At 45.2% G+C, this 16,269-nt stretch overlaps 1 protein-coding gene across 2 annotated transcripts in view; it reads left to right on the top strand.

Annotated features, from left to right (window-relative positions):
- Nucleotides 1–16,269, top strand: part of CLTC (clathrin heavy chain) — a 1,506,669-nt gene that overhangs the window by 935,543 nt on the left and 554,857 nt on the right. For both annotated transcript variants that reach the window (XM_069615119.1, XM_069615118.1), the window contains exons 17-18: nucleotides 15,559–15,793; nucleotides 15,995–16,117. In XM_069615119.1, coding sequence (XP_069471220.1) covers nucleotides 15,559–15,793; nucleotides 15,995–16,117 — 358 coding nt within the window. The remainder of the gene's footprint in view (nucleotides 1–15,558; nucleotides 15,794–15,994; nucleotides 16,118–16,269) is intronic.

The raw sequence follows: 16,269 nt of genomic DNA, 5'->3' as shown, positions 1-16,269 counted from the left end.
GCTATAGGGATGGGCCCCAAGTGGATGAGTTGGATTTCGGCCTTCTTTTGCAAGCCAAAGTGGTGGTCCACGGCAGTGAGTCTCAAGGGTTTCCACTAGAAAGAGGCACAAGACAGGGTTGCGCACTTTCCCCTCTTGTATGCACTGGTTATGGAGCCTTGGGCCATTGAATTGAAAAAGGATGCAGGAATCTGAGGTCACGGTACAGGAGGTGAAATACAAGCTCTGTTTCTTGGTGGACAGCGCCCTACTGTACATCACCAATCCTACACAGTCGGTGCTGTGTTTGCTGGAGATCCTGGCTCGATATGGCCATTCTCTGGTTTTAAAATTGGCTTGGAGAAATCAGTAGCCTTTCTCACCGGAGGAATATCAAACTCTGACAGGCACTTTATAGGGATGCTCCCCTTTAGGGAGCAGGAGGAGGGATTTAGATTTCTGGGGATAGAGGATTCATGCGAATATGGGAATCTCTTTGCAAATTAACTGCAGCTTTGGTTGTCGGTACAGGCTGACTTGTGCAGACGGCCTGGCTAAGGTTCTCGTGGATGGCACGCCTGAATTGCATTAAGATGGTGGTCTTGCCAAAGTTTTTGTTCCTCTTTCAAATGCTTACAGTGGTGGTTCCATCAGATTTTCTGGAGGAGGTGAAAGGGGCTCTGCTAAAATTCCTTTGGGCAGGGATGAAACGCAGGGTTGTCTATAGCACTGATTCTCCCAAGAGCAGGGGGTGGAGGGGTGTTGGATTTCCTGACCTGAACACTTACTATAGAGCAGCCCAGCGCCAAATATTGGTTGACCATCTGGACCATATGTCCAGTAAACAATGGGTCCACGTGGATAATGCAGTCTTGGGCCCCAGTCCTGTTGGAGTGGCTGTGGGTTCCCCGTTCCCTGATCTTGAGGAGGATGGCTGAACACCCAGTCTTTGAGGTTTTGTGGTTCCTTTGGCAGGAGGGTAGCAATACGCGATTGCTCTCCACATGGGTGTCTCCCCTTAGCTGTATATGCCCCCCACCCCCTGAGAGATGGAGTGGTTGTGCCACTACAGTTCCAACCCTGGTATGAGGCGGCTTGAGCAGGGCAGGCCAAATGTGGGTCAATGGGGAATTTTGTTGCCTTGGAAAAGTTGGAGGTACCTCCAGCTAAAGGGTGTGTTGATGGACCGCAAATGGGGGGACAACCTACGTAGAGGACTGAGAATTCGAGCAGCTTTTAATTGAGTAGGGGCCAGAGGACTGATTGCAAGGTTGTACAAAGCCATCCTGTAGGCAGAACCTATGGACCCCTTGCCTGCCAGAATGAAGTGAGGAAAAGACCTTGGAAGGGAAATTGATTATAGAGTCCACGCTGAGTCCTTCCTGTGCTCCGGGGTGCTCCAGCTGGGCACTGGCACTGGCGAGCATTGTGAACCTCTGAGCGGGCCAATGCTGCATGTGTCATCTTGAAGTCTGGAAAAGAAAAAGGGCTTTTGCAACGCCTCACGGGAGCCGAGCTGACTTACTTTTGTCCAAGAAGGAGCACAACTTATAGTGTCAGGTACAGCCATTGGCCTCACTTTAACTTTAACAGTCTCATTACGAACAGCAAGAGGGTGGGGGTCGTACTCGGGCAGCTCCTTTAGCTGCCGGGCGTTCCCCACCCTCTGCACCGTGTATGCAATACTCTTTTGTGTCATGCTGCAGTATGGAGCGTGTGCTTTGAGAACTGGCTCTCGCATTGGGAAGCACTAGATGTACTGGACTATAGGGACTGCAGTGTCATCATAAACCTTATCCTTTTTCTGATAGCAGTGTCTGAGACTGTGAGCTTGCTGCTTTTGTTACTCATACCCTGCAATTTGTGTTGATATTTGTGGGGGCTGCGAAGTAGTCCTTCTCCCCCCTCTTGGAGAAAGCTGTTTGGGGACTGCGAGTCAATCCCCCCCCCCTTTTCATCTTTATTTGCCGATATTGACTTTTAATAGCCTCGGAACTGGTAATGAGTATATGAACTTTTGTGCGTTTCCACCATCTGCATTTTAGCATTTAATTGTTTTCTGTTTAGCAAACTGCTTCTTTAAACCATTGCTCGGTACAGAGCTTCATGGTAGCCCTTTAGGTATGGCTGGGTAATTGTTTGCTATTGCAAGTTGTGGAAAGTTATTGGAATTTTATATTTTTTTCCTTTTGTTCCACTGTTCCTCTTCGTTTTATCTGTTGGTTGGTTTTTAGGGGCTACTAGCTCCCATTGTGAGCCAATAGGTTGACTTTTATTCCCAAGTTTAATTCAGTCCACTAAGATTTGAATCATGCGAAAAAGAAAAGCTGGGGACGAAGGGAGACCTGTGGGGGGTTGGAGGCCCAGGGAGGGGGCGGAAAAACCTCAAAAAAAAGTTAACACTGTAAAAGCAGTCAAAGCTGGAAAACCTCCCTGTGATCATCACATCCTCACAAAAATCCCTGGACTCCTGTATGGATGTAATGGCTAACAAAATTGTAAGCTGCATGAATGCAGCTAAGCGAGTCTCTAGGGAGGCTGCTCCGCTATTAGAGGGCATTTATCAAGGTAATAATGGGGCTATTGGCCCCGAAATCTTGCATCCTGAGAAGCTGGGGGAGGGGTTGGGTAACTGGGGGTAGGTCGGGAGTATGCCCAGGAATTAATCTCGATGGGCATCTCAAGGGTGAGTAGCCCAAAACTCGAGGCTCATGATAGTCTGCCTCTGGACTCCTCAATAGCATGTGAGGGAGACGAGGAGTGGTTGGAAACCCTTTTTGATGAAAAACCTAAACCTTTTCAGGTGATACTGCAATCCCTACGTGGACTGAAGGAGGGGGTCCTAAACACATTAACCATTATGGATGACCCCATAAGAACAAATCACTGAAGTTATGTGATTTGGCCAAAGGAGGGTCGGAAGGGGTGGTTGAAGGTAGGCCTTGTAGCATGTGTGAGCTAAAAAAGGGAGGCCGCCCTCTGAGCTGTGATAGGGCGGTAGAAGAGCAGGGCCAGCAGCAAACACCGGTAGCAGTTATAGTGGATGTGGAGCCAAAGAGGTGGGGAGGGGGCCTAATTGCAACGTAGAGATGGACAAAACCTTGAAAGCCATAGTACCTCCACAAGGGGTAGGGGATGAGACAATCCTAAATCTTCCGCCCGAGACGGTTCCATTTGTGGCGATAATTACTGGTCTGCCCGGTCTACCAAAGGGCGGATATGAATCAACCCTCTCCCTAATCAATAAGGCTTTGCAATGGTTTAACTCTAACCTGATGGGGCCCAAGATAGATCCTGCCATTTTTCGTATGGCCAGAAGAGTGGGCTGGGTTGGCAGCAGGCCCAAAAATCTGCCAGGAGATTGTGTAGTGGTGACCTTTTCAGATGCAACTATGGCCAATTACCTTTTAAATTCCAACCTAGCTCGAGGACTTAAGCCTAATGAAAGCCAACTATTTAGTAAGCTTCTTCCCCTGGACTATTTCTATGTGAGGGTTGGGGGGCTGGGGACGTGGGGTCAGTCCCATGGGAGCAGGGCTAGGAGGAGGACAAGGGGAAAGGTAATCCCTTAGTTTGCTCGGAACCAGACTGTCAGATAGTGGGTGGCTGGAGTAGGATCCCATCTAAGAGAGGGAACCCTACTGACAAGGTAAGGGACCCTCCCGGCGCTTTGGAACTGGCAAATCAATTTGAGATCCTAACTTCTTGCGAGGATCTGGATTGATAGACGGTTGTTCCGGTTGGGCCCCAAGTCTTGGTAAGTGGTGTGGTAGAGCAACAGAATGTCCCAACTCGAACCGGACGTGCTCTGGCAGACAAACCGGTTGAGTTTCGTCTGCTCTCGTGGAACATTGCAGGTTCATCGGGAAAGCTGAGCAACGGGTCCATTGTCGAATTACTCCAAATGAACGAGGTGGTACTTTTACAGGAAACCTGGGCGTTGGACACCCCACATCTAGATAGGTTTGTCTCCTTTGGAATCCCAGCTAAGAAGTCGAGGTAGATGTTATGGGGGTTTGTGCATCATGATCAAGTCCTCCCTATACTGTGGGATTAGGGTGATTAACACAGGGATGGATTAACTGCAGGTGGTGGCCCTATCCACAGCGAAGGGGGATTCAATCTGTATCATTAACTTTTACAATAGTCCACACATCTCGGAGGCGGACAGATTGACAAAAGTGAAGGGGTTCATGGAGGACCTACTGTCTGCAGGTATGCATAAAAATGAATTCTACGTTTGGGGAGGTGATTTTAATATCAAAATGGGGATGGGCGTGGCTAAGGATGCTCTAGATCCCCTGGAGGACATGTCTGTGAATATCCCGGTTCCTTGTATGATAGACGAGAGAGTCTGCTCAAAGGGATTGCAGATGTGTTTGTGGTTGTTGTAATGGAGGTTGCGCACAGTTAACGGCCGCCTAGCCCCGGATATTCCGGGCAAGGTGACCTTCAACATCCATATGGGCTCCTCAACAATAGATTATTTTTGCACTTATGTTGGTCTATGGGAACGTACTATAAGATTTGAGGTGATTCCCAATGTGAATAGTGATCACCCTATATGCTTGTCTCTCGTGGGAGTGTTAGTGGTTGGGGTCTCACGTGATGTGGCACCCTGCCCAATAAAAGGGGTGACCAGTGGATCCAGAAGAATCAAATGGGGGACCATTGTAGAGGAGAAATTGCAATACAATCGATTATGGAGAATACACCCCTTATGGTGGATATTCTGGGGGATACTCTACCTGCGAAGGTAGTTGATAGATTTGTAGAACTAGAGGGGGCTCTAACAATCAAATTTACAAAAACAATTAAGGCCAAGGGGAGAACATCACAGAAGGGCTGGTTTGACGAGGCGTGTAAAGAAGCAAAGCGAGCACTACTACTGATCCTCAAGTACCCAGCTTCCAGTAGAAGAGCATTAACTCAGGCGAGAGCCCATTATCAAAGTGAGGTCAGACGAAGGAAAAAGGAAATTGAAGGGGTGGCCCCGGAAGGCTTATAGACCAATTTCACTGTTGGACTCTTCCTTTAAAAATTTTGGAAGATTATTGTTAGCCTGCATTGAAACCTGGCTGACAGAACAATCCATCCTTTCAGACATTCAGTTTGGGATCCGGCCAGGAGTCGGCACTATGGAACAGTCTAAACCTGTACCTGCTAGTGGCCAATTCGGCCTTCTGCAAGGGTGAGGCGGTGTATTTGGCATTCATGGACCTGAGCACGCCCTTTGACAAGGTAGACCGGGCAAAGCTCTGGGCCGTGCTCCGGTCGCTAGGTTGTCCGGGGGATATCTTGAGGGTGTTGGGAGAAATACACACAATGAGGCATGTGTGCGCAGTGGACCGGGGGGGGGGGTCACTGCACGACCTGCTTCAGTGTTGGATGTGGTGTGCGGCAGGGCTGTGTTGGCCCCCATATGTTTTTGTTTGTACATAAATGGTCTTTCTGGAGTCCTCATCAACATTTTTGCTGACTTTTTAGTTTTGGGGGGTGGGGGTGCTTTCCCTATCCTTGCGTACGCAGATGACACAGTATTGATTGCCAGAACCCCAAGAGCCTTACAGACCCTGATCAATGCATATACAACATTCATGTGCGAATTGGGTCTAAAAATGAACACCAAAAAATCTGCTGTGATGGCGTGTGTGGGCAGGAAGTGGCCTGTGGCTATGAGACCGATGCTATTTGTGGGAGAGGTGATAACCAAGGTAAAGGTATTTGATTACCTGGGGATAAGCTTCTCGGAAGCTTTATCTGGAAAGGCACATTTGGCTAAACAATCTACAAAAATGAGCCAGCAAACTGGGGACATTTTCCGTTTTATGTCACGGTGTGAGGGAGAACCACTAGAAGTGATATTTAAGATTTATAGTGCCCAAACAATGGCCGTTAACATGTATGGCGCCCCAATATGGGGCTTCCAGAGGGCTGACGAAATACAAATAAGAGAACAAATTTATTAGGAGACTGTTGGGGCTCCCGAACTCAGCTGCAAGTATTGCAATTCACCGCGAAATGGGAATGGAGTTTTGGGAAGACCTGTGGGCGTTGGCCCCGATTTTGTTCTGGGTCCGGCTATGGGCAAATGAATTTGCCTCCCTTTGCCATTTCATCATTCGATCTGTACTGGGAAAAGGGGGTTGGCAAAAAATTCCATGGCTGGACTGTATCTCCAAAGCCCTTGAGGAGGCCAACCTAGGCACTCTTTTTCCACCTGAGGCATTAATAACAAAGGCAGAGGGGAAAAGCCATAAATTGGTGCTGAGTGAGGCTGTTGCAAGGAAAAGACTATTATTGGAGTATGGAATCAAATCCGGTCAATTACACTCGTTGATCAGTAGGCCCTTTGTGATTCAACCATATCTAATCTGGAGTTCTCGTAAAAAAAAAAAAAAACAGGTGGTTAATCACAAGGGCAAGGTTCGACTCCCTCCTTCTGCAAGGAAATACAGTAAAATGGAAAGGGTTCCCCGACTCTGCTAGTTGCCTGGTGTGTGGACACCAGCGTGAAGATCTGGCACTTGTATTATTGGGTAGCCAGTTAATGTCGAATGCATTTTTTCGAATGACAATGTCGAAAACATTTGGCCAAATTTGTTTCTTTTTCGAAGGTGTTATTTTTTTCATTTACATGTTTTTTTTTTTTGGTTTCGTGAGTAAAAAAAGGGTTAAAAAAATAAATAAGGGGGGGTTTGGGCGGGAGCGCCCCCATTTCGAACAGAAAATTAAAAAGACATTAGAATTTTTTTTTTTCCGGCCACATTTTTGACATTATGGCATTCAAATAAATGTCATTCGAAATACTGTACGTTTTGTTTGTTTTTATTATTTGTAGTGCGCACCTAACCCGGGGTAGCAGGGCGCAAGAGCAACAAGAGGATTGTAGAGCTTAAGTTACAGAGAGCACAAGAGATGGGGTCCAGCTGGGTTACATTGCTGGAAGCATCAAAGCATTAAAAATTACAGGCGATATACATAATTTACAGGTTATGTAAGAATAATGTCTAAACATAAAAGGAGCGATGGATATCCACAGTATATACACAATTTACAAAGTTTATAGTGTAGCGCAGCCAGGAGATACATTAAATGTCATGTTCCTTGATCCAGCGGATGGTATTGGATCTGAAATGTAGGTAGGGAATGTCTTCCCTGAGGGATGGTGGTAGGGTATTCCAAAATTGTGCTGCTTTGACCGGAAAGCTGTTCCCACCAGACATAGTGCGTTTAAATCTTGGCACTAGAAGGAGGTTAGAGTTGGCCTTTCTAGTGGGGCGGCAGGATACTGGTCTAGTGAATCTTGTTATCAAGTATTGAGGGGCAGCTTGGTGGAGACATTTGTGAGTCAGAGACAGATTTAAGGAAGATTTTGTCTTTTGTTGACAGCCAGTTGACAGATCTGGTAAACCGTATTATTGTTTTGTATTGGTTATGCTTGGATACGTAGAGCCACATTGTTACTGGCCCTAAAGAAGACAGAGATCTGCAATTATAAGGCAGCCCTCATCTTTCTTTTGAGTGCAGATACCATTTACACTTCCTGGGCATTGCTCTCCTTTTTGAAAAGAGCAATGTACTTTAGAAAGGGGCTGATGAGGCTCCAGGGAGATGGAAGCTCTTAATGTAATGATGGAATAAAAGGGGACGTGCTTCCCCAGCAACCAAATAATTGTTATATTTTCTATTAGGGAAGGGATTATTGGAACAGTGGTTTTTATTAATGTCATGTTTTACTATGAATAGATACATCATTGTATTTTTATGGTTTTTTGTACATGATTGTTAAGGAGAATCTTTTAAAATATGAAATTGAATATTGGGAAACTGTGATGTTCTATTGTATTTGTATGTTTAATGGATCTTTGCATCCGAATAAACTTTTTGACTGACTGATAGACTGAGTGCAGATGTGTAGACTCGTCTCTCTGCAGTACAGGATGCAGGCCATAAAATTGCTTCATAGGTGGCAGTAACCTCAAGCTACATTGTCCAGAATGTATAAGGGGTATGACTACCAGGGTTAAAAGTGTTGCAGGGTTGTGGGGGATTATTGCCACATGTTGTGGGGGTGCCCTCGAGTACAACAATACCGGAAGTATGTCTTCTCCTAGATCAAAGTGATTGATGGGATTCCTAGAGAGGCCTCGCTATGGATGCTCTTGTTTACGGTGAAGGTGGAGGAGATTGAGGATCGTCTGCATATGGTGCAGATCCTGTTGGTGGTTTCCAGAAGTTGCCTGGCTCAATTCTGGTAAAGAAAAGGGTTACCCACGGAAAGTGATTGAGTGGCTAAAGTCAGTGCCATATATGATATGGAGTTTCTCTTGCATCTCCTTAAGGAATCGGTCTATATTGATATCCTGTGGCTACCCTTCTGCGAGAAATACAGCTGATAACTCGGCCCGACTGGGGTGTGGATGAGCTGTGGGGCTTCCCGCGAGATAATGTGCTAACAATGTGTTAACATAAGCTGCATTGGGGAGCGAGGGGAATGGGGTAGGATAGTGAGTGGGGGGGGGTCTATATATGTAAAATACTGATGATTAAGAATTACCTGTTTTGTATTTCCTTATTTCCAAATACCAATAAAATGCAATTTTGGAGAACAAAGTTAAAGTTTCAGTGGATTTCGAGATTATCGGGAGAGGAAAGGCAGGCAAACTGACAGGTCGCCCAGCTTTCAGAGAATAAAGCAGCAAAAAAACCTCCAATATAGGCTTTTTCCCCACCACTCCAGAATCAACTGATGCAAAGAAATAATGATTTTTACGTCCAAATCCACTCCTCCCCGGTTGGGGGCAGCATTTCACATTTTCATTGCAGCTGGCGTACCATCTCAGAGGATTCTTTGACCATGTCAGTTGTCAGGAGGGAATACAGATTACCCATCCCCTCCATCTTCTCCTCTAGCTCGTATAGGAACAGCGACTCTCCTTTGAGAAATTGCCAACCTTTTGACGATAAATGTAATCAAGAAGTCCCTCCTCAGGAAAAAGGTTGTGGTTTTTCTGCTCGCCTTTTTACTGTACCCAAGAAAAACCAGGCTGGCCGGCAGACAGTATTGGACCTTTCCTTTTTTAAATCTATTCTCTTCACCTAAAAGTTCAAGATGGATATGCCCACTCCTATTCAGAATGCCCTCATCCAGAGAGATTGGTTGTGCGCAGTGGATCTACAGGACACATATATTCAAGTTCCAATATACGTGGTGCCTAAGAAATTACTGATTTTCAGCATCATATTCTCCTGCTTGGACTGTGTGCCGCCCCCAGGGTATGTACAAAACTGATGGCTCCCATATCGGCAGAACTACGGGTGAAAGGTATACATATTTATCCCTGTATGGACAACTGGCTCATCCGATCGGAGACCTGCGGGGGAGCAGCCTCCCTAGAGCAGATACTACAGTTACTTTTCAGTCTGGGACTGTCTATCAACAACAAGAAGTCCTGTCTGGTTCCAACGCAGAGCATCACCTTTATAGGGGTAAGATTGGATACAAGGTTATCAAAGTGTTCCTCATGGAAAGATTGTTGTTTTGTTCTCGCCTGTTCCCCTCCCTTGCCTTGTCGCGCTCTGAAAACTTGTGTACGGGCGCAATATAAAATATCATGGAACAAAGGATACAAGACATACGGTAGTCCATTTCACACTTTCTAGTCGGAAAGACACCTCAGTGTGGTAGTTTCAGTACCTTCTCTGCCTCATGGCAGCATCTATTCTGGCTCTGCTACTGGCCCGCCTCAAAATACGGAGACTCGAGATGCTTTTAGCAAATTCCTGGATTCAAGAGAAGCATCATCAATCGGAAATAATTCCATTACACCCCAGCTTGAGGCCAAATCTACTGTGTTGGATGAACTAAATGAATCTACAGTTAGGAGTTCCCTTTCAGAACCTTCCACATTTGCACGCCAAAACTTCCGATCCCTCCATGATGGATGGGGTGCCACCTTGGGGCAGTTCCAAACTCATGCACTTTGGTCTACAGCGGAATCCCAGTGGTTTACTCTTTTGGAGCTTCTGGCAATTTTCAAAGCTCTAAATGATTTCCTTCCCTTGATTCAGCGCTACACAGTCCTCCTAAGAACCGACAACACAACAGCCATGTTCTATGTAAACAAATGGGGCATAACAAGATACTCTCCTTTGTCATTTTAAAATTTCAGATTGCGCTCTGCAACACCAGATATATATGCACGCTGTTCATTTAGTAGGAGACCTCACACTGCAACCACGAATGGGAGCTAAAAGACTTGGTCCTCCAGATCTATGTTACTTCTCAAAAAATTCTCAAGATGGTGTACTCTAAATTCATATTTCAGAGGCAATTTGCTTGATTATTCAAAATTGTGTATATCGCATGTGGTGATATTACCATTAGATTAAGCATCGAATAATACCCAACTTTTCTCTCGTCTCTTTTTCCCTCTTCCCCTCTTGTTCCTAACTATTCCGTACTCTGTCTTCTCGGCCCTGGAGACTCTATTTCTACCTCACACTCTCAACTTGGCTGGCTTACCTTCCTCTCACAATTGAAATTTCAATTCCTATGTCTTGTCTACAAATCTCTCCATGACCTCGCCCCCCGATCTCTCTTCCCTCCTCTCATTTCACTCTCCCTCCCGCCTCCCGCTCTCTCCAATCAGCTGATCTCTACCTTCTTACTGTACACCCTGCCCCTTGTGCCACCTCACGCTTCTGATTCTTCCAACTCTTGGTCCCCCCTCCACTTGAACTCCCTACCTCTCTGTCCACTCCACCCCCACCTACTCATCCTTCCGCTCCTCCTTAAACGCCTTTCTTCGCCACTCCCCAAACCCCCCCCCCCCCCCCTCAGGCCCCCTGCACCCTCCTTCCACTCGCCTCCCTCCTTCCCCGGACCTCATACTGGATACTGTAACCACCAAGAGGCTTAGGCGGTCACCTGGGGGCTTCCACCCCTTCCCCCTCCCTCCTCCCCCTTCCTCCACCCCCTTCCTCCCACTCCTGCTGACCTCAAACCTGACAGATACCCCCTTCACCTACATCCTCTCCCTTCCCCTTCATCCTCTCCCTTCCCCTTCTTCCCCTCCTTTTGAGTAAATTGTTCCACATACTGTACTACTGGTTTGTTTTATGTTTGTAAATATGCTTCTTTCATTAGTGTACCTTTTTTTTATTCTGTAAAGCGCTTTGGAGTAAAGCGTTATATAAACTCAATAAACATAACTATTACATCACAACTTTTGTATTTAATTGCCTTTATTGCAATGATATGCTGAATTGTTTTAGATTTGCTTATAGGTCAACAGTACCATTGATTTGAAATGTATTGATATATATGACAATTTGTGAAACACAGATTTGATACTGTGCCTTGAGAAAGACCTATATGGTCAGAACACATGTCCGCAACCTCAGTATCAACCGTACACGCCCAATTTTAGTATTGTCCACAAAATAAACACCATCGACATCAGTTTGTATTGTTTCATTAGGACATCCTTGTGATAGCGCATATATGTGGAACTGTCTGGCATTATTTCTATTGTCATACGCAGGGGTAGCCTATAGTTCCATTACACTCGCAGCTGTCCAAGTTATACTCATTTCAACAATAATACTAACATACGGTTAGCTGCAGCACACCAAACACTAGGTACCCAAAATAACACGTACATTAAAACCGCAAGTAGCAACGTTTTTCAGCTCTACTGCGGCAGAGTCAGAAATCCTTTGGGTATGGTCTCCAAATCCCTTGGGACAGCAAAGTGTGCTACACATTTCCCCCATTGCCTTGGATTCCGAGGATCCTCTCAAAATTCAGAAAATCAATTAATTTTACTCTACTGATGGCACCAAACTGGCCAACCGGAATATGCTACTTGGACCCTCTACTACTCAGTGCGCACAACCCATGGCTACTCCCTGTGACTCAGGATCTACTGTCTCAGCAGGAGCGGGATGGTTTCCCACCCCTCCTCGATATCGCTGAAGTTGGCAGCCTGGGACCTGAGCAGTTAGTCTTTGCTGGGTTTGCCCTGTCGGATGGTAATATGGCTTTTATGCAAGCTGCAAGGAAAATATCACTGAGGTCGCAGGATAAGAGCAAATGGACTAGTTCCTGCTTTTGAATGCGGGGGCACTCTCTGAATCCGTTATATCATTCTTTGGACAATACTGGATCTTTTTTGTCTTAGCCATGACAGGAGTTAAAATTCAGTCCTGTCGTACATATTTATCAGCTGTTGGAGGTTATGTTAGTTCTCCAAACCTTCGAATATCTACATCTTATCCTATTATGAAAAGGCACTTTGACGGTCTACTTAGGCTTTACCCACAAGTGTGCAAGCCCCATCCGTTCTGGTATCTCCATTTACTATTGTCATCAATATCCCAGGAGCATTTCGAACCCATATCATCAGCTGACCTAAAACTGGTTTCATGGAAGACTGCCTTTTTGGTAGCCATAACTTCGACTAGGATTGGCAAATTTAAGGTGCAGTCTGCATCGGAGCCCTTGCACAGTTCATAAAGTTACAGTTCTTTGAACACATCCTAAGTTCTTACCCAAAGTGGTGTCTGCGTTTCACTTGAACCAAGAGATAGATCTACCCACGTTTTTTCCCCCTCACCCCAGCCGTGGGGTGAGAGTCCTTCATTCACTTGATGTTTAGCATGCATGAAATGTTATCTAGACTGCTCGAAGGAATACAGGAAATCAGACGGCTTGTTCATATCCTTTGGAGGTCAACAGACTGGCCTCCAAACTTCAGAAGCCACCATGTCTCGGTGGATCATCTCTTGTATTGCGGAGGCATAGAAACTTCAGAAAAGAACATTACCATAAGGGCTTACATGCTCATGCAGTTCGAGCTAAGGCAACAGCACTGGCATTCCAAAGAAACACTCCCAGGGAAGTTATTAGTAAGGCAACATTTTCTTCCCCTTCTGAGTTATGCAAACATTACAGTATGATACCGCAGCCAGAACAGATGATAGATTTGGTCTGGCATTTCTGCAGAAACTTTTTGCTTTAAATTAATCCTTCCAACCACCCAGTAGGAGTAGGAAAAAGTACTCCCCGTAGTGACTTCAATACTCTTAGTCTGTACTCTTAGTCCATAGTCCCCTTTTCTCTGTATGCCCTGCCTGCCATCAACCTCTAACAATTAGTCAGGTTTCCTGTTTTGCATATCCAAGGACTGACTGGTGTTGCTGGTGGGCGGAGTTGGCAGGGCTGGCCGCTCCCACGCGCCACCCATTTTGAAAAGGGAAATTTATTTTGAGGGTTGCCAAAAGTGTACCAGTCCCGTCCCACCCATAAGTATGGAGGAAAATGGACTGTGGTCAAAGAGTACACTATGGTAACTTTATTTTTCGTGGCAGTGCTTTAGGCCAAAATTGAAGTCCAGCATCCCCATCTAGCCTGAGATCTTGAAAAGGGCTAAATGATTTGTGATACACCACACTCCATCCAATTAATAAGATGATTGATGTAAAATTCCTTCCTTCAGCAAATGAACGCTTTGCTTCACTTTGAACACCCTAGCTCACTCGACCATTGTTTCGCCAGCTTTAACTCAGTCACTGTCAGCCTCTTTTTCTCAGCAGTCACTCTTAACTTACAATAAGGCCTAGAAGTTCCTGTACTATTAGGGCAAGAATGTAGCTGATCACCCCCTTGGGTATGCAACACAACATGCTTCTGCACTTGTGATGGCCTGTCCTGTGAAACTGGAAAGACATCTCATCAGTGGCTCCTGGCCTCTCACTTGACAGGAAAGAGATCCTTTTAACGGGTGTCGGAAGCCAAGGTGACCCACGACCACTTCTAACCTGTGGCAGGGCACGTTGGCACTGTTACTGTCGAACTTTGCCTAGTCCCTGACACCAGATGCATATCCAAGGACTGACAAGTGTGCAAGCCCCATCCGCAAAAAGTCACTACAGGACTTAAGTGGGCTGCGCAGGAAGTGATGCGAGGGTACGTTTCACTTTTTTGATTTTCTCTTCTGATTGGAGCAAAATGAGTGTAGGCTTCCGGAACACTTTTTACCAGAGATTGTCTGCTCACACCCAAAAGCAAGTGGCAGGCCATATATAGTTGTCAAGACTGCTCTGTCCCCCAGGGCATATTAAATATAAATCGTGCCGTGCTTGACGTTGAAAACAGGTTGCAGTACCTGAAGAAATAAATAGTCTTACGTGACATAAGCGGAGGGCTAGTTTTTGAAGGCAGCGTCACATACTGTAGAAACACAGTAAGCAAATGGGCGGGCGGTGGGGGGGTTCCTGCACATGCATAAAAGTTGTTCAGTCCTACTTCAGAGGCATGACTGGGCAAGGAGCACCATGTATATGCTGCAGCTTGACTTTTATAAATGTTTTTGCTGTGCCAATGGCCCTAGTCCTATAGTCCTACCCGCATTAGGGTTGATATTACTTTGGGTACAGGTTAGGAACGTTTCTTTGGGAGAAGGCCATTTTAACTGACTTCCCAAGAAATGCAGAGAGGTGCAGGGCATTCGTTTACTGTTTGCTTGTCTCCAGATCAGTATGATGGAAGAGATTCAGCTCATGAAAGGATATAATTAATTGATATCCATTTCTTAGTTTATAATTTTCCTTTAGCATTGACGAGGTGTTTCGCTCTATCAGGCAGGCGTACCCCCAACAATGGAGCTCATTGATTTTTCAGGTAACAGTGTTACCATTTGAACTTAAAAATTCAAGGTTATTTAATCACCTTAATTTTGACTCAGTTGGTGATGTCTGTGTAATTAACAAAATGTTGAACAACTTGTACTTTTCTCTCCACTGTGTGGAGTAACAAATTAACTGTTAACCCATCATCCTTTTTGCAAACCTGTGGTCCCCAGCTGAAACTCAACAGGCTGTGTTCCTAGAAGGCCAACAGTAGGTATTTGCCATACTCTGGAAAACTATTTACATGAAATAAAACCCATTTTAGAATTCAAGGAGACCATTTCCAGAGTTGGTTGTTGCTTGTATGTTACTAAATAATAACATAGGTTCTATTGCTCATATGGCCATTCTGCATCTGTACGAAGCAGCCTTTTGAGGGATTTACCATTATCGTAAATATGCAAGGCAGTTAGGCAATTATTGGGTAAATCCGTAATTGCATGCTGTTTGTGTACAGATGCAAGTGCAGGCTCCTGCGCTTGCATCCCTAAAACACCTTTTCTTATGATCCATTCTCCTCAGTCCTAAGCTCTCCTTTTGGGTGCGTTTTTACTGTTCAATAGTCAATTTGTGCATTTTAGATGGCGCTTTTGCTAGAGAACATGTTACTGAACTGCAGCAGTTGATTGGGCTGAGTGGAGCACACATTTGTTGTTGGGAGCTGTTGAAGGTTGTTCCACATAATGAAATACTTAATTGCAAAACATTTTAATTGTTTCTACACAGGATTTAAGGCTTTGGTTTGACTGCTATTGGTCTTCTAAGTAGACTTTATGCTGTAGTCTTAATTTATGACGGAGACCTGTACTCTTTGCTTTAAATTGATGCATTTTTTATTTTGATTCTTTAAACGTCATATGTTTTGTCATTTATTTCAATCAGGTTGAAGCTACTTTTGCCATGGTTGGAGTCAAGAATCCACGAGGGTTGTGAGGAGCCTGCTACCCATAATGCGCTTGCCAAAATCTATATTGACAGCAACAACAATCCCGAGAGATTTTTGCGGGAAAATCCTTACTATGATAGCCGCGTTGTTGGAAAGTACTGTGAGAAGAGAGACCCCCACTTGGCATGTGTGGCTTATGAGCGAGGCCAGTGTGATCTGGAACTTATTAATGTGCGTAACTTTAATTAGATACTGGGAAGGGGTCTGTTCTATCGGGTTACATTGTTTACACCAGTCAGTTGTGCAACATTCAACATTAAATGTCAAATACCATTGATGAGATTTAGTAGAGAAACGTTGATATATACCTTAACGAATGTTCACTTGGAACCATTTTCATCGCTGACTTTGCTCTGACTTTATCATTTTAAGGTGTGCAATGAAAATTCGCTGTTCAAGAGTTTGTCACGTTACCTCGTTCGCCGCAAAGATCCTGAGCTGTGGGCAAGTGTTCTCCTAGAAAGCAACCCATACAGAAGACCGCTGATAGATCAGGTATGTCTCTTTATATGATGCTGGGATTGTTGTAAAACATATCGGTGCATTCTGCACAATCGGTATGTACAATTGCTAAACTTAGACTCTTGTTTAATGTTCTGACTCCAGAAGAATGGCACCAAAAAAAACAAGTCTTTGCTTACTGCTTC

The sequence above is a fragment of the Ambystoma mexicanum genome, chromosome 9 (assembly GCF_040938575.1).
Source record: "Ambystoma mexicanum isolate Mex_15411 chromosome 9, UKY_AmexF1_1, whole genome shotgun sequence".
Lineage (NCBI taxonomy): Eukaryota > Metazoa > Chordata > Amphibia > Caudata > Ambystomatidae > Ambystoma > Ambystoma mexicanum.
The sequence above is the reverse complement of the archived record's forward strand: the minus strand, read 5'-3'. Positions and strand labels throughout refer to the sequence as shown.